Source organism: Fistularia commersonii, chromosome 29 (assembly GCF_037954325.1).
Source record: "Fistularia commersonii isolate RoL2024-O1a breed Wild chromosome 29, RoL_Fcom_v1.0, whole genome shotgun sequence".
Lineage (NCBI taxonomy): Eukaryota > Metazoa > Chordata > Actinopteri > Syngnathiformes > Fistulariidae > Fistularia > Fistularia commersonii.
The window spans coordinates 5,595,338-5,618,722 of NC_141312.1; the positions used below are offsets into that span (position 1 = coordinate 5,595,338).

General features: G+C 44.5%; 1 protein-coding gene across 2 annotated transcripts in view; it reads left to right on the top strand.

Annotated features, from left to right (window-relative positions):
* The window catches only part of LOC147216773 (replication protein A 70 kDa DNA-binding subunit-like), a 39,157-nt gene that overhangs the window by 7,206 nt on the left and 8,566 nt on the right, over positions 1 to 23,385 (top strand). For both annotated transcript variants that reach the window (XM_086176771.1, XM_086176772.1), the window contains 10 exons: positions 1,509 to 1,671; positions 4,256 to 4,358; positions 4,482 to 4,550; positions 7,072 to 7,264; positions 10,985 to 11,121; positions 12,518 to 12,666; positions 14,698 to 14,827; positions 21,972 to 22,148; positions 22,290 to 22,397; positions 22,591 to 22,677. In XM_086176771.1, coding sequence (XP_086032897.1) covers positions 1,509 to 1,671; positions 4,256 to 4,358; positions 4,482 to 4,550; positions 7,072 to 7,264; positions 10,985 to 11,121; positions 12,518 to 12,666; positions 14,698 to 14,827; positions 21,972 to 22,148; positions 22,290 to 22,397; positions 22,591 to 22,677 — 1,316 coding nt within the window. The remainder of the gene's footprint in view (positions 1 to 1,508; positions 1,672 to 4,255; positions 4,359 to 4,481; positions 4,551 to 7,071; positions 7,265 to 10,984; positions 11,122 to 12,517; positions 12,667 to 14,697; positions 14,828 to 21,971; positions 22,149 to 22,289; positions 22,398 to 22,590; positions 22,678 to 23,385) is intronic.

Below are 23,385 nucleotides of genomic sequence, written 5' to 3' on the forward strand. Positions count from 1 at the left end.
CTGATGGGCCTGATTGTAATTGAATGTGGGAGGTGAGTTAAACACCAGTAGTCCTGTGGGCAGGCCCAAACTGTTCACGCTCTCGGCCACCGTCAGCCGCATACGCTCAGCCATGTCATCCCAGAGACGGAGGATACTTTACAATGGTTTACCGTTGATGAATTCACGTGCGAACGCCGTAAATGGCACGTGCGCATCGCCCGCATCGAAATCCGATTCAAGGTTGCAGAAAATGGAAATTTGCATCTTTGCAGCTGAAATAGTGTGCCGCGAGGAGGCGAACGATCGTCCGATAAATTCAGAATCACCTGACAGGAAAAAAAGCAACTATCATGTGTGACAGCACTGGATGAATATAGCTATTGTTTCCTTAGGATGAGAGAAAATGTCTTATCTTTTTTTTCCTGCATAAAAGTAAAAGACTCAAATGAATCTTCCTGTCCTCGTCCCTGAAGGATTAGTGTGGTCTTATAGCTTCCTGATGGATGTCCGTGGTATGCGAGGTGGCCGCCAGACTGATTCGCTGATAACCAATTCTGATTACTTTCCTTAATTTCTTTTCCCAATGATTGAATGGAATGCGGAGATTAAGTATAAAATTAATAATTGATTGGCAGTCATACCCTAGAAAAAAAGGCGTTTTAGTAATTGGCACAAACCGATGTTGGGGGGATTGAAACAACTCCACAGAGAGATCCATTTAAAGAGGGAAAATGAGCCATTTTCAGGCATTTTTATGATGTTGGCAGCTTCACAAATGATCAGATGATGATAAAATACAGCAATACAGTATCACGGAGAGAACATTTAAATTGTGTTAACGTTGCACTGCCCAATAGCCATCATTATCAATACCTTTATAAATATGGATAGTTTACACGGCACAAAATCGTTCACACATTGCTCTTATTCTCTGCTTTATTCTGATATTTTTTCAGTTTGTTTATTTCTTATTATTGTTCCTCTTGCTTCCATATTTGCTGGTCAGTTTCTTTTAGATCATGTGCAGCACACTGACTTAAGCCAAATGCAACATACAGGGCTCTAAGTTGTGATCATTTCTTAAATATTCCTTATCCAATCCATTCAATCCGATCATTGGATCGGTCCAAATTTTCAAAAATGTGATTATAGTGTGTTTTTCCAAAGCTGGCACCCAAATAGGAAGACAAATCTGAAAATGTTTTATTCAGCTTACATTGTGTCATTTTGGCCGGCCTTCTTCTAAAGCTTGCTATTCATTTTTCTTCGTAATCGGTATTGATTACGGTATTGAGCATCATAAAGAGCAGCTGGTTGCTCTATAAAATGTGCACAATAATGAATAACCGAGACACATTTCACAAAGTCAAACTAACAGCAGCCTGATCAATAAAACCTCTGATCAATAAAACCATTTTCAGAAATAATTTTAAATTTTTCTCTGTCAACCAGTCGATGAAGTTTGTTCACCACTTCATCATAATCCCCCGTCTTTTCATTTTTTTTTATTATTTTTTTTATTGCAGCTGCTTCTCCCCCCCTGGGCCGCGGGAGAGGTTTTATGGGAAGATCCCCCGCGAAGAGCTCTCCAGTGAAAACGTCCCTGATGACGGCTGCTAAAACCCTCCCGGGGTCACCGCAGCACCCCAAAGTGATACCGATCGCGAACCTCAACCCCTACCAGAGCAAGTGAGTTCCCCTGCACCTCCATGTCTTTTACGCCGCTGGAAAAAGAATCCCCCCCCCCACACATTTTGCCGTGAACATTTATGAATCATTGAACCGGTCACATATTTTTCCTCCTATATTCAAGGCAGAAATCACTTTTGCCCATTCATGAGTTGAGGTATTTATCATCGAGGCCGTGGCTCCGCTTCCCTGTTTGCGGCTTTTTCTGAGCAGGACTTTGGGGTGTATTCGGTTTTGTGCGCGTGCATGTGTCTCCCCCCCCCCCCCCCCCCCTTTTTATCAATGTGTGCGGGCGTCTGCGTGTGCATGACAGATAGCCCATTTGCATGGAAATGAAATGAAATGACCGATCTCGCCTCAGAAAGGAACCCTTTAATGGCAGGTACTGCTGGGGTCTCAGTGATCTGCTGCTGAGGTTTTGATTCCGTTATTTGGCCCGGTGGGGGAATTGCCCCCCCCCCCCCACACACACACACACACACTTTCCCACTCACAATTTTTTCAGCTGCTCCTCTAGGGCTCCATTTCAATGCCCCTCCGTCACACACACACTCACTGACGCCCCTGTTCACTTCATATAATTTCATTTAGCTTAAGTCTCTCACTCAGCGAAAATAGCAGAGCACTGCACCGTTTCCAAGTTGAGACAAAGGTACCGTCGAATCTTTCTCCGTGCGTTGTCTCTCAGAACGTGGCTCTGCTTAAAATTGCAAGCCGTAAAGAACAACTGTGCCTCCAGGTGTTGTAACGACCTGATGAATGGTCTCGCCTCGGAGTCAGGGAGAACACACACCGAGCAAAACAAATGACTTTGGTGGCCGCGGTTCCCTTAATATGGCTTTTGCGATATGAAGTTTAAGAAAAAAAAAAAAAAAAAAAAAAGGAACGAAATTGCAGGTGTTCACCTTTGCCCCCCGTTTGTAAGTGTTGACGTCATAAGGATGAGGCGCGTGTTCGCAAAGCTTCCGCGATCTATTGCCGACGTTAAGCAAATAGCGAGGAGAGCAGACGGTAATTGGCTTCCTGGCTGCAGCGGAGCCGCTGTCCGTACCGAGCAGAGGGTGGAGTTCAGTGCTGGCCAGCTGCTGCTCTCATGATCTGGCATTTAATTGGAGGCAAAGTGGTGGTGTGAATATCCTTCGCTTTGCAATTATCAATATAGTAGAATAGCTCAAACGGTAGAGTTTGGCTGGCTGCTGTTAAAAAAAAGAACAAGTAGCACATTTTTAAAAGCATCCCAGAGTTTGGCAGATGTACAACACCTAGTTTAATCTTTGAAAATAAAGTTGGTGTCTGCTGATTCTTTTTCTCTCTCTCTCTCTCTCTCTCTCTCTCAATCGTGGTACTTTTAAAAAAAGAGCAGTTTTCTGGGGAATTGTTCTTTTGCGCAGCCCTGCATCACTTTGGTGACTGAAGTGAGCAAAGTTGGGATGCTCATTAACTTAAAAGACGGCTCTCCGTTGCATTCTTTCCTGTTTGTGTTTGACTTGGACTGCGGCGTCTGTTGAATGTCTTTTTTTTCTGGGGGGGGGGGCTTTTTCTGATTGCCGTGACTCAAGAACAGAGAAGGTTATCTCAGTGTCTCATATTTACCGTACAATCCAAGGCTGCAGGCGACCGCAGATGGATGTAAACTGTCTGCTCGCGCTGGTCGCTGGAGCCATGCGGCAATCCAGCAGCGAGGCTGTAATTGTTGTTCTTGTATTTATTAATGAAATATATATATACATATGAGTCTTGAGTGGAAATAGGTCAACGCACATTATGCAAAGGCTAACCGAAAGCTGGAGGTTGGCAAGGATTATTACTCAGAGGGTAATACATTTGAAGTCAACTTTTTTTTCTTTACTCTCAATATTTATTGTCTAATATGATTTATTACCAAGTTATCAACAGTATTCCAACTTGTTGTGATATAAAATTCATTCAGCTTGACTCAATGGTATTTTTTTTGATATATTTGAAAATTAAAAACTACTGAAATTTGGTACGTATATTATATCTCCTATCTGAATTATAATTATGTTTTTATGTTTGTTTAATCTGCCAATCAACTGTCGTAGGAAAACCATCATATTGTGGCGTGCTGGGTTTTTTGCAATGTGACAAATGGAATCAAGGATGCTTTGCTCATGGGATATTGCTCTTTAGAAGAAGGTGTTTAATTCAACCACACAAACAAAGAACCCAAGGGGGTGCATCTCACAATGCAGACTGTTAGACTAAGGCTGCATCTCCTTTTACAACAGCTAAAGGTGCAGGTTCATATAACACATCAACAAAAACATTGTACAGCTATTCATACAACGGAGTTCTCTGACACAGAACCATGACAGGCTCTCAAAGGTCATTGTAGCTGCAAAGAATTCCAGGGTTCTGCCGGCAAGTCTCCCCACCACACGCTACATATTCTTCCAATGGGTAAAAGGAAAAAAAAAAAGGATTCATCTGTCTGGTCTTGGTTATCCAAAGATGTGTAATATATTTGCACAGCGGCTTCTTGCAACAAACTCCTAAGTGAGGTGTTAGTAATACTATGATACGGCTTCATTGTAACACGCGTATGTTCTCTTCATATCCATAGGTGGACTGTCCGAGCCAGAGTCACCAATAAGTCTAATATCCGCACTTGGAGTAATTCAAGAGGAGAGGGAAAGCTCTTCTCCTTCGAGATAGTGGATGAGAGTGTGAGTGGCGGTGTGTGCCGGCCCGGACGTCTGTCCACCGCCCGCACAGAGCTGTTTCCAGTAGCTGTTTCAACGTTATTTGTGAGATTTAATGCTGTTTTATGTCAATGTGCTGGTCAACAGGGAGAAATGAAGGTCACGGCCTTCAACAAGGAGGTGGACACATTTTTTTCTTTACTGGATCACGGCAAGGTGAGCACATTTCAATCAACCATTCACACACACCAACACGCACACTCACTAGTTGTGCTGTTGTTTGCCATTTGATAACACACCGGACATGCGACGGCGCTACCTCTATTTTACACTGATATATGTTTTGATTCCATTGTACTTCCAGTTGACTGGTCACCAATGTTGCAATTACATTGATCACCAGTTTTGATTCCGGCTAGTGATTATTTACGGACACGCCTTCAACCAACACCTCACGGATGGACTAATGAGAGCGTGAAAGGTGAAAGATGGTGAAAGCGAGGAGATATCCTAACTAAATTTCCGTCAAAACTGCAACCGCGCTCCGGAAGCAGCCCCGCGCTGATACCAAAACTGAGACAGTTATGTAAAGATATAAGTGCACTACCCGGTTTTGCACTTCGGGCCTGTACTGAGAACGCACCAAATCCACCAAACTTCGTCGGAGGCCTGGCTCTTCAGAGAAACACCCGGAGGGAAATCTTGCCCTGAAAATAATGTAACTTTGGAAGATACCCATTCCATTTTTGGCTAATTCAGGATGCTGAAGCCTCATATTATCCTTGGCTGAAAGTCAGAATCCATTCTTGGACAAAGTGATGATGTTGGCATTTGTCCCTTATCTCATAATGGTAGCACCGAGGGGGGGGGTTCGGGCAGAGTGAGGGGGGGGCCACGATAGAAAGACGTGGAGGAATATCGATTCTTGTTGAGCACTTTTACATTTTCTGACGTCTACTTTTAGAGCCTCTGATTTTTGGACACGGCTCTTTGCTATTTCACCATCTCTCTGCCCGTCGTTCAGTATTCACGCTTGTTTCGACAAGCTGCTGTGGCATCCCCCGCCCGAATGTGTCTTCGGGCTCATCAGGACCCCCAACGTCCCGCAACTATATCAAGTGGCATCCTTAAATATATTCTCGCATGTTACAAATACATCTTAAATAGGAAATCCCAATACAAGTGACAGCAATGAGTTAGCTGCCATTTCTCCGAGTTCACTCTCAATCTCAATCTCAATATACAAATGTACGCAAAGTGAATATATCCAAGGGACTTTAACTTAATTCTTATTTTATTCTCTGTTCATTTTGTGATATTCTTTAAGCACAACCAAAACCCTGGATTTTTAACCGCCGATCTGCACCGAGATATATTTACGTTGCACATCACATCAATAAACCTTAGCTTCCAGAATATTCCCCCTTGCGCCTTCCTCTGTGCCGAGACAATAACAGACAGGTAGAAGAAATATCGGCGCTTGCTTGGTTCACTCTGGCTCTTGGAACTTAATAACTCAGCAGTCGCTGCAAGCCTTTTTGTACTGGCCCCTGCAGATCATGCTGGCGTTACAGCAAATCAAGGGAGCAATAAAACCTGATGCTATTTTTAATTTGTCTGATTGATGTCATATAAGGTGCATTTCCTGTTGGCAGGAGATGCTATGAGGGGCAGAATCTAAATCTTGGCATATAAATGTCATCAGGCCAGGTCTTATGAAACACGGCAGGATTTTTAAAGTCAAGTCGAAACAGTGTCGTATTTCATTATTTCACGGTGAAACACCAGAATTTTAATGTTGTCAGGGACATTGCCGTGGTAAAACTTAATGGGAATCAAAAGTGGAAAAAAAAAAACCTGTAGGGATGTTAAAAGTACAACCTCAGGCAAACACCAGTATTGAAAGCTTACATAAAAACCCCAGACTTCTTTTTGTTACATTGTGTTCTGCGATTTTTCTCAGCCTGGGATTCAGTTTATTCTATTTAATTCACAATATTTTTTTTAGAATATCCAGAATTTCCAGGCGGCGCTATTGAATCAGACAATTATGCACCCAAAATTTGATGGTTGCTCAAGGAATCGATTGTGTTTACGTCCGCAAATACACCCTCGTTGATGTAATCGTAGCAATAATCATATCAAAAGGCCCCGGCTTTCCCCATCGGTCTTCAGGTGTCAGGCATTGGCAGTGGCTCCCAGCGCAGCAGCGGCAGATCCAATTTGTGCCCCGTGACCTCAGAAGATAAATAAAGGAATGGATCCGTCTTCCCCTCGTGTTCTCAGTATTGACAGAATGGCGAGCAGCTGTGACCAGCTCTGAGCGGACAGAATACTTATCACATTAGTTTCACGCTCCTATCTCTGTAAGTGGCAATAGAGAGAGAGAGGGAAAGACGGAAGAGGAAGAGTAAGGCTCCTTGACAACAGAGCGGGAGCGAGGAAGTAAAAGAAAAATCTTTAAAAAAAAGTTTGGGTAGTAAATGAAGAAGTGATCCTCGCAGATTGATTTTAGATTACGATGTATTGCAGAGACTCCGACACTTCTTATTTTCTGGTGAATTAGAGGAGCGACGGCGTCGATTTGACACCACGTTTTAGTCGGACCTGAAGGCTCTTCTTTTCACAAAAAGTCAGAAGGAAGCCCGAGCTGTGAGAAGTATCGAGGTCACAGGCTCATTTGCTTGACGCGGTATACCTCACCGGTGCCTTTATTTTTTATTTTTTTTATTTTCAGGTGTACTTCATCTCCAAGGCGTCGCTGAAAGTGGCCAACAAGCAGTACAACACGCTGAAGAACGACTACGAGATGACCCTCCACGCTCACTCCTCCATCGTGCCGTGCAGCGACGGGGGCGGCATCCCCGCCGTGCAGTGCGACTTCGTGCCCATTGCAGCGCTGGAGCGCAGAGACACGGACGCCATCATAGGTGGGACGGGAGGGATGAATCCGTGTGCGGCCCGCTCACGTTCCTGGTGCTAAACTGTCTAACATGTGGCGGAAGTAGAAAATAAAGCAGGAAATAAAGATTGTATTCAGCCCTAACTCACAATCATCAAACTGCAGTCTTAAGATGACTTACTTGGACTCCCAGATTCTTAATGAGACCCAAAGTGTAGATTTAAGACTGTGTTGCTCCGAGATCGTTCCAGAGAAAGTTTATACTGGACTTTAAATGAAGAAAGTCCAGGGCATTTTTAGTTTGAATATCAAAGAGAGGTATAAATAGCTCAAGCGTGGCATTAATTCAGGACGGGAGGAAGTCCAGTGTTGATATTTGTTTGAAGGAGAAAAACTGTTAGTGATGCCCAACATTTACTTGGACTAATTTGTCTGCCAGAAGAGCTAAAAAAAAAAAGAAGAAAAATGGAACAAAAAATAAGTGTGGGCTGGTCAGCCATGAAAGGCGGGGCCTTTTTCTGAATTTTGGGAGCTGTCAGTGATCTAAAGCTATGGTCTGTAGGAGGAAATAACATCTCATGCAGCGTGCCAGTTACACAATCATTAAAAATCAATATTTCCTTTCCCGCTGAGCGTCATTTCAAGGACCTCCTACCCTAAAACTGTAGAGCCGTTTATCCATCCACATTTTTTGCCCACCGGAGACAATCCTGGATTTATGTATGCCGAATATAATGGAGAGCCCGGAGGAAACCCAGAAAACGGGCCAACTCCACACAGAAAGCTCCCATGTCGGACTCAAACCAGGGACCTTCCTGCTTCAAGTTGGAATTTGATCAAATTACCGACCAATTTTTCGATAATTAAGATATTTTCAAAAGGCGGTGACCGATTTGATGTCTCCAGTCCCCTTTTAACTCAGACTTTTCTGTTGTAGACATCGACACATAGAAAACCAATGAAGTCGATCCATGGTTTTCCTTTGTGCTGACAATTTCAAACGTCTGCCACAACCACCCCCCACCCTAGTTTCCCTCAACCTTTTTGCAGCTTCTAGACTCTTTGCTTTGTTTAGTTTACCCGCTTAAATCGTTATTTAGGATCAGAAAAGTACTTTTTTTTTTTCATTTGCTATAACAAAAAAAAATCTTCAGACTGGGCTTTACTTTCTGATCAGCATCAAACGGAAGACTGATAAAAGGAAGTAGATAATGGAGAATTTGACTAAGGAGCCAAATATTCTCTGGTTTCTAGAGACCAAACCAAAGAAATATAAAAGCAGAACTGAACTTCCTTCCAATTGCCGGGTGACCAGAAACTTTTTCCTCAGATGTACAAATAGGTTTCGAATTTGCAGTATAAACTCAATCTACCCCGTCTCATTTGTGCATTTAGTGACACAGAATCACAAACCGCCAGACAATATATATGCTTCCGCTATTAGATGAGAAGCGGCGGCCTTCCCGAGTCATATCTCATACAAGTATAACAATGTCAAAAGTCGAAGTCAACTTTATTGTCAATACTCTTAAGATCCACAGTGCAAGCGTACAAAAAAGTATAAATAATCCATCACGGAGAACAACGAACAACAACAAGTTATCCATGTTGGGTTTGATTTTTTTTTTTAAAGTGACAGGAGTAATCAGGTGCGGTTGCAAAAACCAAAACAAAAAACCAAGTGATAGCAGTGAATAGGAAGTGCAGTTTTACAGTACATTTTCATTTAAGTGAATGAGTATGTGAGTCCATGAATGAGCTCTTATGGCAGGTACTCGATGACTCGATGTGTGTCTATGGGGGGGGGTGCTCAGAATCCGTAGTATGCAGTTGTGGTGGAGGGTGAGAGGGAGTTGAGCTTCCTGACAGCCAGGTGAATGAAGCCGTGGCTTGGTCTGCTGGTCCTGGCCCGGAGACTCCACGGTCCGTCCTTATGGCGGCGGACTGAAGACGCTATGAGACGGGTGCAAGGGATCACCTGCAAGAGGGCCTTGCAGGTGAGGTGGTTGTCGTAAATATGTATGCTCTGTATGGGGTGAGCTCTCAAATACCAGCATAGACAGGCTGTGTCGGAGATTTGAGTTTCCATTTATTGGTATATGACCAAAGCTCGAGGTTGGCTCGGACGTCAAGAAACTACAATGGCGCGCACATCGTCAGCCGTGGTTGGACGACCACGATTAGGCGGTTTGGTGACGCACCTGGCTGTTTACCTGTAGGAGTGTGTTTGCGATATTTTGCCGAGGGGCAGTGTTACATGCCCTTTCTTCCCTCCGTTGTGTGTGTGTTCGCGCCGGCTTCCTCCTCCCTCACCGCTCCCTTTGTTAAATGGGGGATTATTACATGGTAATGAGAACTGTCAGCCTGTTCCTGCGGTGATAATGGAGTTCAGAGGTGGATGACATCGTCTCAATCATAATGGAATTAAGCAGGACCGGGAGCACGCAGACACGGAGAAAGGGAGAATCGGGGGGAGTCGGGAGCGAGTTTAGAGAAAGGTCAGGAGGGGGAGCTCAGACGGGAGCGCGAAGTTCCAAGACTGGCAGGTTCTGCAAAATCTATATCGCAAGTCTGTCGAGTTTGTTTGGTGCTGGACGCAAAATGGGAGCGGCGGTCCAGCTGTATAATCAAGTAATTATTGATCTGTCGCTGTTTGGATTTGGAGCTCAAAGACGGGAATAGTTTGGAGTCGCGGGCGTGAAACCGAGCCACCGGCGCCAGATTGTTTCTGTACACCAAAAAAACGTGTTGATTTGATATCCTTCTGGTTGGCAGCATTAGCCACGTTTCCCACTCGTGATCTACTTGCTTGCACAACATACCAGCTAGCGAAAAGCATCTACTCAAAAGTTTTGTCTGAAAGGGCCTGCGCCACGTCCTCCGGTAAGCTCGTTCAAAATCTTTTTGACAGAACTTTTTGGTTTTTTTTTTGCTTTCTTTTTTCAGAAAAACACATCAATGGGATTAATTTTAAGGGATTCCCTCTTAACTCCTACCTTTTTATTTCAAATATGAATGAAAGTCTCGGTAGTGACATCAAATGATATGTGTTTTTTTTCTCTTAGCCCGTGTGAATCACTTAAATCCCGGTTTTAAAATTTGAGCTGTCTGATCTGCAGTGATTTTTGTAAAATTGAAAGGAGGAGCCTGTCGCCGCCCACCCTTTGACATACGCGTCTTTATACCCGTTGTTGCCCCTTTTCCTCGGTTTAATATATTCTTTCGGGTTCACTTTCTCCCACCCCGCAGGTAAAAAAAAAAAAAAACCTCGGTTCAACATAAAATCCGTGCTTCAGACGCGGTTGATATTCCGGTGGTGGCAGCCGGGGCCTCGCACCTTCCTCGAGCTCAGAACTCACTGCTCTTCAGCACACTAATCCTGAACGATGGCTTTGAGCCCTGAGCACGACAGGAAACATGAATGAGAAATGAGTGTGTTTGTTGTAATTTGGACGATGGATCTGGACTTTCGCCAGCCTGTTATGACACTAATGTCCGTGTGTTTTGACTGGAAATTGTCCGAGGGCTAGGAAACTGTCACCCCGTGCTGTATCCCCCCTTTTTTTTTTTTCATTTTCACAGCTTATAATCGGATCCCTCCACCATTTCATGTCAAGTATATCCAAGGTCAAATTTTGCACTCAATAAATTGAACGCCTTACTTTATATGTATCTTCATTTTTAGATTGAATTTTTGAGAAGAAGCTCACCAAGGAGGTCGGTTTGAGATATTCCTGTGTGTTCGCAGATGTGATTGGAGTGTGCAAGAGCGCCGAGGACGTCTCCCGCATCACGACCAAGGCCGGCAGGGAGGTCTCCAAGAGAACTCTCAACTTGGTGGACAAATCGGGGAAAACGGTCAATGTCACACTGTGGGGAGAAGAGGTACGGACTCAACTCTTTCTCCCGCTGTCTCGTATCTCCGACAGTTCGGCGAACGGTGGGCAGAGGCCTCTCCTCTTGTCTCACACTCCAGCGTACTGAACTCACGCGCCGCCTCTGTCGCTAATAAATGGAGAGGAGCACTCTTGGACTGATTGTACAGTGTTGCATCAGTATTGGCTCTGCTAAACCCGATGAGAAATATATTTTTCCTCCGGTTAATTTGTTCCAAGATATTAGACTATATACGGCAGTTCACAAAAAGAAAATGCGGTTATTCATTTGCAGTTTGATTGGAGACCAGGAGGTGTGATACGCTCGTTAACATTTAGTTTCGAGATGAATGCGACGTCCATCGAAGAGCTTATAATTTGGGCGTGCATCGTGAAGCGGAGTCGTGTATCGCGGCATGGAAGGGAAATTTAGTTTGCTTTCTGATGCCACGGTAATTGCTGGAATGAACATAGATTCGGTTACACACAAAGAAGGAATCGATGTAAATTCTAGGATATTAGTTTTACCTTTGTCGGTTATTTGATAAGGACATCATTCTTGTATTTGACTGTCTGACAAATTATTAGTTTATTGTTACGTTACACCCAGCGGCACCCACATTAATAAAAGGTGAAATTATCGATGCACTGGTGTGTGAGGTGGACTTCCTACAGAGCACCAAAAATGTCACGCCGGACTCAAAGTTAGTTAAACTGTCGAGACTTGGGCGATCGGAATTCAAGGTCATTTCAAGTTTCACTTAAGAATTCACATTCTAATAATGTTAAGGCTTTTACATTCTAGTAGTATTAATGCAAACAGTCAGTTTTCTCATGCAGTTCCTTGTCTTCCTGCCCCCTTTCTGTCTTGAAATGGCTGGGGGTCTTTTGGGTGGGGGAGGGGGTTTGCATGCCAAGTAGGCTTTCGGGTCATGGTGTTTACGGAGGTGCCCGCCAGAGTGCCCATACGCATCCACGCCGGTGCGCACGTGGAACGGAGCGGCGCGCCACCGTCCGCGCCCGCGCATTTAGAGCAGCTCGATTGTGTTTTCCGGGCTGTGTAATTTGGATCATTCAAATCGTAAGTGTGACCTTCAGGAGTGTTTTGAACCGCGGCCCCTGATTTGAGACCGAAGGCGAAATAAGTCTTAAATGTGCATGAAATGGCACTATTCTTCTCTAAGCTCATTCAATCTGCAAGAGCTAATCCCTCCTCTTTGACAAAATCCAAAATGACTTTCAAATTAACTTGTAGGTTCTCCAGTTATAAAATCAAAACTCAACCGCATATATTTGGTTCTCTCCGTGTTGCCTACACGCGGCAAAGATAGAAGAGGCAATGACACATCCGCTCCTGTCATCTATTGTTCTCCATCCTTCCCTCCTAAATTACCGTCTCTCCGCAGGCAGAGAAGTTTGACGGCTCCAGTCAGCCCGTGGTCGCCGTCAAAGGAGCTCGCTTGTCAGATTTCGGGGGGAGATCGCTCTCCGTTTTGTTCAGCTCCACAGTTCTGGTCAACCCCGATCTACCTGAGGCTTTCAGACTGAGGGCCTGGTGAGTCACCTCTCGCCCAGAGATCATCCCCACGCCGGCCTATGAACACGTGCACATTTCACATTTTCACCATGAAAATATGGCATTTTTAGCGAGCTGGACCACGAAAACCCTGGTCTAGATTGTCACCAACATAAGGGTTGTCGGCATGACCGGACGATTCCGGGGGCTTTCCATTAAATGTGAAAAGCAGGTATAATAAGATGTTTCACCAAACACCCCCTTGTATCCCCTTCAGGATTGTTACTAATGGTGAATAATGTTGATGTTTATAAATATAAATAAGCGCCCACACAACACACACACACACACACACACACTCACACACACACAGGCGGAATCTCTAAGTGCCAAGCCCATGACAAACACGTGCTGGGAGACCGGTGGCATGTGCCTCCCCGATCCCAGTGGGACTCCAGACAGGATGTAGACGGGATTGAGCAGAGGGGAGAAACAGAGGTGCAGAAATTCAGATATTTCTGGTTTCCAGCTCCCGACTGTTGCCGCGCACTCGCCGAGAGACGAGGGGGGTGGAGGGCGAGCTGCATCAAAACTGGATTCTTATTACCAGCGCCCGTGGAGGGATTTTAAAATTATGACTCATTCCCTCATTAAGGCTGTTCCCGAGTCTGGCCACCGCTGAAACATAAATGTTGTAAACGTTTTTTTTCTTTTTTGGGGGAGGGGGATATTTTCCCCACAACAATGCTTGATCGTGATTGCCTGAGTGTTGCATAGAAAGCTATTCTTAGGAATAAGTGCCAGTGCCAAATAGCATAATCAGAGCTTCAAAGTGTGAATGCATGGAACAGAAGGGCGTGTCTTGGGTTACCTGTGGGCATTGTTGAGTTCGCCCACTTTGGTTTATAACTGCTGCTAATAGCAAACTGATCAACCTTGAGCCGGTTGTTGGAAGTGTGTTAGCATGTGTGTGCTACCGATATGTGTGTGTGTGTGTGTGTGTGTTAGAGAGAGGTGGCTGGGAGGGGCCGGCTCCATTGCTTCAGCTTTAATCTTGGTCTTATTAGTCTCTGGTCAATACACCATCTCATCCTGACATTCAAAGGGCTAAATAACTAAAACCCGGTGCCCCTCCTTTCTTTCCTCCCTCCTTCCATTCTTCTGTAATCCCTGGCTTTCTGCCCTGATCTCCTCTGCTAGTTGGTCTTTTCTCTAGTTTACACGCCGACGGCGCCGAGCGAATGACAATGATGTTATTCAAGGAGCAGACAGTGTTTCCCCACTCCCTTTTTTTTCCTAATACATTACGGTCCGCGCTCTACAAAGACGTGGAGTGTCTGACTCAGGTTCCTGTGGCGACACGGTGCTTTGTGGGATTGTTTTGACCCGGGCTGCATGCATAAATGGAGGGAAATGATGAATTTCATTGATGCCTTGATTACATCTCTTTATTTGGTTAGAATACAGAGCAGGAGTTTCACTGATGCGTTTGTTGTTTTTTTCTTTTTTTTTTTACTCAGGAATATTAAAAAGTTTGATAATGAATAAATGCAAAAGGGCAGAAAGCAACAAATTGGTCTCAATGCAATGCAAGTAGATCGAAAAAAAGATGCGTAAAATAAAAAGGCTAATTTATATATGAGTGCATTTCGGGATGGGCAGATAAATTTCACATCGGTTTGATTGTAAACTCGGGAACTGAAAATCAGTTATGGGATTAAGTGAGTTTCTTTTGATAATAATTGGCAAGGTGCAATACCTTCTCAGTGGGAGAAAAATAATCGTCTGTTCATGAAAGGCAAACACCTAAATGGTTAAATGGAAAAAGCTTTTTTTTTTCCACACCCTTGCCTTTTTTTGAAACACAGGCACACTGCCGTGTATTCTCACAGATCATTGATAGTGTTTCATTTGTACTTTAATGAGTTTTCAGGGGATGTTGGGTCGATCACATTGGACTCAACCACCACGCTTTCTGTATTTTTCCACCGTGAAGGAAAAAAAAAAAAAGACAAATGTGTGTTTTTAACCGCCATCGTATTTGTCCGGTCATCGCATGTCCACCCACAGGTACGACCAGGAAGGTCACGCACTCAGAAGCCAGTCTTTGACAGAGCAGAGGTCATTGGGCGGCGGCGCAAGGATCAACTGGAAAACACTGAGCGAGGTTAAGGATGAAAAGATGGGACACGATGACAAGGTACCTCCGGCTCCACGTCTTCATCTCGCGTTTCCCCGGTGTTTGAACACGATTGCATGCAACCAAAGAGCTGCCACAGAAAAAGAAACTTATCACAAATAAGTTTGTTTTGAAGCATAACACTCAAGTGGGGTCGGCTTTTATTTCCTTTTTTCAATCCGGTCGGAGAGCTCCTATTTAAAACAATTAAGCTTGATTTTCTGCGGAAAGGCGTGGATTTAAGGATTTAAAAAAAAAAACACTCCTTCCCAGTCTAATTTGAACGTAAGCATTTAGACAAATAAAATCCGCTGCCATAACCCCATCCATTGTAAGTGGGGCGGCTTTAGGCTGCGCCTTCCCATGACTTTGTGGATTAGAGTCATGTTCCTCTTCTTTTAGCTGCGGAAGGGCGCGCGTATTAGCTGAACCGTTTGCACCGCTGTATCGAAGGAGCCTCCCTGTGAACCGCGCAGCTTCTAAGGCAGTCCAATTGCACGGAATTATCACAGTCTCAACTAAAACACTACGTGCAAGTGGCGAGCTTTGTTACTCCCAAACTTTTTATCTAATTAATTAGGTTTATTTCCGACCAGTCTCCTGTTCCCCTCACGTTTAATTAGATGCTACTTAGGGGTAGCTTCAAGATCAGTGTCGTTTCAAATAAAATTTCTAATTATGCGCCGGAGGTGGACGAAGCCTACCGGGCATAACATTGCGCGAGGGGAGGCAGCGCGCAGGGAGAGGAACGTGAGAGAGTCAGACGCGAGCGGGAGGAGCCGCGAGGAAACACTTCATGTCGGTTAAAAACCTGCGCTGAAGGATGGATGAGAACAGAAACACTGACAAAGAGATGAAGGAAATAAAAGACTTCGGCGGAGAGGTGGCGAGGAGGGACTGAGGAAAACTGGAACTGTTTGCTTGCCAATGTGGTAGAAGGAGCTGGAAATGAGTGACAGCGGGAAAGTAAATCAAATTCCCCTCATTTTTTCTGTGTTTTCTTCGCCCTCTTTTCTTCCTTCCTTCAGTATCTGTTTTTTAAAAGCTCCGAGGAGAGCGTCTCTCATACAGCTTTTTAGGGAGAGCCTCGGTATTAGAAATGGTGTCCCAATCATTGGCTTACACTTTGAATAAATTTAATTTGACATTCCACCTGTCTGCCTCACGCGTGCGCGACTTCTGCTAAACGAAACGCGTCGCGTTCGGTTTGTGCATGTGTGTGTGTGTGTCGCCCGCGCGCGCTCGTGTTTGCGTAGCGGGAGCGTAAAAAAAAAAAAAAAAAAGGCATTTCTAATTAACATGGCTGCGTCTGCGCGAGCGTTGGATTTTGGGAGAAGCAGAAGTTGGCATGTGCAGCCACGTCAATTATGTGAAGTAGATTTTCACTTGGTTGCCCTTCCACATACAAATTTTAATTGCATTTAGGTGCCAGAAGGTGACACAGGGATTTGGTGTGATAAGAATGAAAAGTATTTTCTGTGTGTGTACGTTAGTCTACATGTATTTGTGTATGCATGTTTGCGTGCGTGCGTGTGTGTGTGTGACATACTGGCAGTCCTGCAGCATGTGTTTACTTGGTCTGCGTATTTTGTGCATTTGGCTTTGTGTGCAGACTTAGTCATCTCTGCTCTTTTAGGTTCTCCACAGCGTGCTTAAGGTTAAGGCTGTGCCCCGAGGCCTCCGTGCACACACCGGAGCGCACGGGGAGGGCAAAACACGAGAGAGGAGGGAACGAAACAAAAGCACGGGGAGGGTTTCGTTTCGAGGGGTCCGGTCGCGATGAGTCGCCGTGATCCGGATCCCGTCGACCTCCGCTCTCACATTCGTTGAAGCATCCGGCTCCGTCACCGAGCCCCGGAGAAAGCTTCCCGTCTCTTTCTTCCCACCCGCCACCTTCCCCGCCCGTCCCCTCGCCACCTCCCTCGGCCCTCCGGCGCTCCGATCCGCCCATGTCTGAAAAATGTGATGAGGCAGGCGTGTGGACGGAAGCTCGGGGAGCGGAGTGTCGAAGGGGGAGAGGGCCGTTGCTAACGGGGGAAATTCTCCTAATTAAGGAAAACCTACTTAGTAAGTGTTTTACAGCTGCTGCTGTGTGGCCAGGGTACTGGGCGGACGCACTGGTTGACCGATTATGAGGCCGTGAGTCAGTTAGCCGGGAGGAGGGGGGGCTGTCAGAGCGCTCTAAGTCTGACTGACAGTACTCGCAGAGGTCACAGGGACACAAATACACCAAATACAGCATCAGTAGTCTCACATGGGACAGAGGCAACACAATAGCCTTTTCACATTTAATGCTCTTACTGATGGAAGGAGGAGCGGCGCTGGGCCGCTCCATGTGTGTTAAATTGGCTCGTATCCTAGAGAGAGTCTTTGATAGACTCATTTAGGCCAACATTAATAATGAGTTTGGCCCAGCTCGAGCTTGTAGTTCTTGTGTAGAACGCATTTTAAAGCATTTCATTTTGGATTCTGGCTGTAATTCCAACATCTTGTTTAAGGCCCACTCCTCTGGTAGGAGAAAATACCCTCTGGTGAAACTAAGAAAACACATTTCTCTTTGGTTGTTTAAATATGCGTATACGCCATATTTATCACCGCGCGCTGGCATGTGTGGGTTCATGTGGGTTCGTGTCTGGCCATGTGTGTGTTTTTGCATGCAGGCGCGCGCGCATGTGTCTCTCAGAGACGCAGTCCAGCTGCTTTGTGTATTATTATATTGATGGAAATCACATCCTCTGCCCTTTCGCAGGATGCCCTTTACATTTAAAGCGCCAACTCAGAGCACTCAAATTAATTTTCTGTGACGGCGCACTCATTACTGTAACCGAAAGACATTTGGTTCATTATATCTGTCATTCAGATGTCTGCGATTGGGTCTTTATATGTGACCAGGCATGTTAGTGGTTTGTGTATGTGTATGTGTGTGTATGTGTGTGTGTGTGTGTGTGTGTGTGTGTGTGTGTGTGTTTGTGTGTGTAAGCTGGTTGTGAGGTTGCATGAATTAAGATAATGCAAGTGTCAGAAAAGGGAAGACAGGCCCTCCATATCTTGTATTTCTCTACACATTATGATATTCCTCTCTTCTATTGAATTCCCCCTTATTTTTTTGCAAGTCAAATCCAAGTAAAGTACTCATCTTGCAGCCTGTTTAATCTTGTTGACATTGCCTTAATTCATAATGTTGGATCAGAGTTAATTTATCATTTTTAGCTAAATTGAGGAAGCGAGAGAAAAAAAAACAACAACTTTGTCAATCAGCCAATTTTGGTTTCCGCGATGCTCACATATTTCAATGTGAAAGCGCCTCTGTCTCATTTTCTAATCGTACGTTTGATAACAAATGTATTTGCTCCAGTGCTAAGGCATTAATATTTGGTCAAGTGAAGGTTTTGACACAACTAATATCAACCATGTCACAACATTGACAAACATCAGGACAAGTCAACATTTAACATCTTGCCGGTAATAGATTTTAATAACAATTTTGTTTCAAACATTTCAAAGTACATTTCACATTTTTTCTGACGTCAGTCTCTGATGTCAGTAAATGAATGCTGATTTCACAGCATATAATGGAATAAATATGAGTGATCACAAAATAAAAATGAAATTTATAGTGAGAACTTTCAGTTTTGATATGTAGAACTGGTGGGCGGCACATCGACGCAGTAGTTAGTGCTTCCGCTCACAGCAAGAAGGTCCCCGGAGGCCAACTGGAGGCCTTTCCGTGTGCAGTCTCCGTGTTCTCTCCGTGTTCTCCCCGCGTCTGTCCTGAGTTTCCTCCAGGTTCTTTGGTTTCTCCTCGCAATCACACATTGCAGCAGCTCCATATGCTTAGATATCTGTACTGTGACGGACCCGTCCTGGGTGAACCCGACCTCTCGACCAATGACAGCTGGGGTCGGCTCCAGCCCCCCCGCAACCCTGAGTGCAAAATAAGCATTATAGATGATAAATGAATGAATGACTTATACACCCCGGTGACAGTTTAACTGTTCATAATCTGCATGGAATAGCACCTGATTTATTGAGTTCAGAAATGCATTATCAGTCAGGTTTTATGTGCTGTTTGTCTTCTCGACCTGCAGCTAAAACATATTATTTCTGCACTTCATTTGCCTTTTGCTTACTTTTTCTTTCCCTTTTCCATCAGTTTGCTTCCCCCATCATTATATTGTATTTTTATGAGGCTGTTTAATATTGCATTTATGAATGCCAATAATGTTTGTTTATAAGAAAGGCTGAAATCAAACCATTAGGATGAGAGTCGCGCAACCCCTTAAAATATTATTCGCCGCCAGATGAGAAAAATATCGCTGCTCCGAGGCGCCGTTTGGAAGAAAAAGAGTCATTCCTTTTCCTGCGCTGACGGCCGTGTTACGTGGATGATTCGACCGCAGTTTCGCTCAACAAGCATCAGAAGGAGGACTCACCAGGCAGACCGGGCTTTTCACGCAAGTCAGTCAGACGGCGGTGCCTCATAACCCTCGGGAAAACCAAGCGGGAGCTAACTTGTCTCTTCTCCTGTCGGGCCACAGGAAAAGTTCCACGTGCTTCGGCGATGTGGCGCAGCCCGCCGTCGTCGTGTCATGTAAATCTTTGCGCAGCGGACTTGTGTTTTCTCAGCGTTCTTGTGGCCCAGAGCCAACCGGGTGACTTGTTCAGTCCACAAAGTGCGACCTCTTACATCACAAAGGCTTTGACAAGTCACATCACCGAGTTTTCTTTTTTTTTTTTCATAGCAGAAAACACACTTCGTTAATGCCGAAATATTACTCAATTTAAGAATATGAATTCTCAAACTGAGGAGCAGAACACAATGAGTTCACTCAGAATGGACCATTTGTACTGCAAAATGTCATTAGGTAAATATATATGTATATTTACACGTATATGTAAAAACGCAGAGACAAGCCACTCATGGTTACCATGCCCTCCATTGCCTATTGAGTTGTGAATAAACATGAAAATTCAAATTACCCCCCCCCCCCCCCACACACACACACACACATACACACACAGACAAGCCCCTAACCAAACACATTTTTTTATAATCAGCAGCCTCTTATTCTTGCCTGAAGTCTACCTGCTCCATGGACGGGAAGAGCAGCACCTGTGTCTGGGGAAAAAACAGCAACAAAGCAAAACACAAAAAGAGAAATCAGAAATATTAAAATATAGCTGGAATAGAATAGAATAGAAAAGAATAGAATAGAATGGAATAGAATAGAATAGACGGTTCAGCCATGGGATGGGATAAAGTTGAGAAGATCCTGCATCAAAAACCAACATATAACTTATTCATTAGCAATTTGATTGTTGAATCAATAATGTGATGAACACTAATTGAAAACTAAACTGCTGATTGGATATTTTATCATAATTTTAAATATAAAAATGTATGAAAAATGGACGTTTATGCATCAATGCACCACATGCCTGTATCTTGTGTAGGGGCAGTGTTGTGATTCCCATGAATCATTAGTCAGCGGTTCCTTCGGTAACAGTACGTCCTTCAGACCGAGGCAACCCGGTTCTTCTGCTAGGGTTTTTTTTCACTCACAGTTTAAAGTTTGGATTTCGGATACTGTTTTTATTCACTGCAAAAGATTAGGCAAAGATGGCACAAGAACCAGGGATTATCACAAGTTAATTTAGTTTTAATTGTTCAAAAGAAGAACTGTGCTCCAGATCCCGTGTACTTGTTCATGTTTGTGCCCTTTAAAATGGAAATGCCATTTACGACACGTCGCTAAAAAACAGATTGTTAAATGTAAAATTAATTAACTTTTTTTTTTCTGCAATTCAGTTTTAATCGTGGAAGAAGCCCAAATATTGCGTAGCGAAGTGAATCTGTGTTCGCCGCCTAGATTATTTATGCGAGTCAAGTTGTCTTACACGCTCTGACATTTTAAAGCCCTGCGACGGCGTGATGCCTCCTGACACTCACAGCAAAAATGCATTTGGATATTTCTCGGCGTCGAATTCCATTCACGATAAGCCGGTCGCCTCAAAAAAAAACAATAAAAATTTTGAACCCGGCACCGCCAGTGTGGCGACGGAGTAAATATTCTATAGTGGAACCAGACGATGTGGGCGGGTTCTTCATCCCTGGTCACTTCCCCTCTCCTCGCCGCCGTCCTTCTCCCCTCTCTTTGTCGTTGCCATGAGATTAGCAGTGACGTCTGCTCTCAGACGCCCGGGCGATGCATCCGTTGAGTCACACCACTCAAGCAAAGTGACATTGGCTCAACATTTAATTAACACAATTCTTGTAGGGCAGATTTAATTTTTTTTTTTTTTTCGTCATTTGACCAGACAGCCACCTTTGCAAAACATCGTCCCCCACCACGTGTTAAATATTCAAGCTACAGTGCAAACATTTCCATTATTTGATGATTGAGAGTGCCTAATTTTCTCTCGGTCCTGAGTTTATCTCTCCTCCTGAGATTAATGGGGGAAAAAAAAAAAATGCCATCACCTTCAAATGAAAAGAAGCGTCCTATAGGTGCAAATGGGGCGCTTCGATACAAGCGGGGCTGACGCCGGAGATTTCGAAATCCTAACTGAGAGCGGATAATTGGGAAGAGAAATGACTGCGATGTCTGTAAATCTGGTAATTCATCATACTTTAAAACAAAGGTTCATTCATTCATTTATTATCCTGCATTCTGCTTATCCTGCACCCAGGGTCGTGTGTGTGTGTGTGTGTGTGGGGGGGGGGTGCCAGTTAATCACAGGGCTACATATAGAAACGACAACCATTCACTCTCTCTTTCACATCTGGGCAATTTAGGGTTTTCGATGAACCTCGACTTTGGGAATCGAACCAGGGACCTTCTTCCATAAATGTACATGTTTCATAATAGTTTCTATGAATTAAATATTTCTGATTTAATTTAATAATCTGTAAACTTAATGTACACTGATTTCATGTCAACATTAGAATAGAAAGTGAGGGTGAGTTGAAATGTGTGTTACTGTTGAAGGATCCTCGAATCTCTGGCTGTCATTTAGCATCACGTGGCCAGTTTTAGAGAAAAGATGTTGAACATCATGAAGGTCCTGACTCCGAGGGTTGCGACAAGTTGGATTTTGGTCAGAAAACAATGCAACGTCACGGATGGAATTTTACTTAATTTCCTTGTTTGTATTATTATCTCAGGCGGAGTATTTCAGCTGCGTGGCGACCGTCGTCTACATTCGGAAAGAGAACTGTCTGTACCGAGCCTGTCCGTCTGCAGACTGCAACAAGAAGATCGTCGACCAGCAGAACGGCCTGTACCGCTGTGAGAAGTGCGACCAGGACTACACCACCTTCAAGTACAGACTCTTACTCTCTGTAAGTGAAGGCCCGCAGCGCACGTGCCCCGAGACTCCTGTCCGCTGGACTGTACAGCCGGCTTTGAGGAATATTGAAAGTTCTGCGATCCTACATGTGCACTCCCCGAAATTCATCCCTGGCATCCTCTCTGTCTCTCAGGCCAACATTGCAGACTTTGGGGATAACCAGTGGGTGACATGCTTCCACGAGACAGCTGAGGTCTTGTTAGGTCGCAGCGCCGAAACACTGGGACTGCTCCGAGACACAGTAAGAGACACACACACACACGGCGCGCGCGCGCATACACACACGGCGCCGAGCAGCGCTTTCCTCCAGCTAGTTTGCTCGCATCTAACAAGAGAATCACATTTACCTTTCTTACGAAGTGTTCCTACGTCACCAGACTGCTGGTGTGTTGTGTAAGTTGTTGATTTATTTTTTATTTCCCCTTCTTCCCGAGGACGAGGACGCGTTCAACGAAGTGTTCCAGAAAGTCAACTTCACAACCCACATCTTCAAAAACAGAGTCAAGCTGGAAACGTACAACGTAAGTCGCTAAAGGCAGAGAAGTGCAATGCTGTGTAGTTTGATCGGGAACGAAAGGGCGGAATATCATTATCGTCCGTCAAACAGCCAGATGTTACAGGAAGGCTTGACCCTAAAGTAGTTAGCGGAGATTTAATTTCACAGATGTTGCGGTCAGCGATTTGGTTAAGATTTCTGCAAAAATTCACCAGGTGTCCAGGCTAAGATAGCCGGGGGTGGGGAGGTCGTACAGTGTGTGCCACGTGCACACGTACAGCGTGTGCCAGTCGGCGAGGACACTCAATCATTCCGAAAGCCAATCCGTTACAGTCCAGAACGCTAATAATAAACGGGCTTCAAAATGATCGGATTAAAAGCGAGTGGTGTTTTTTTGAAGGGGAAAAAAAAACAAATGAAAAAAATAGGCGTTACAGTCAAACCAGAAAGTAGGGCATTTGTGTATACGTGTGTGTGTGTGTGTGTGTGTGTGTGTAAACATTAAAACACAAACTGAAGCTTGGCCTCATCTGTATCATATTTATGAGATGATATCGCGCAGCTCGCACTGTTTACACGGCCGTCACTGCTGGCAATTTCTTCCCACAAAAAAAAACCTAAAGGATGAACAGGCAGCTAGCAGATGCCTCGGGGTTGCTCTTCGAATCAGTAAATAAAAATTTAGGAAAATAAGAAAAAAAACTTTCTTCTTTAACACCCAACCCCACCATAT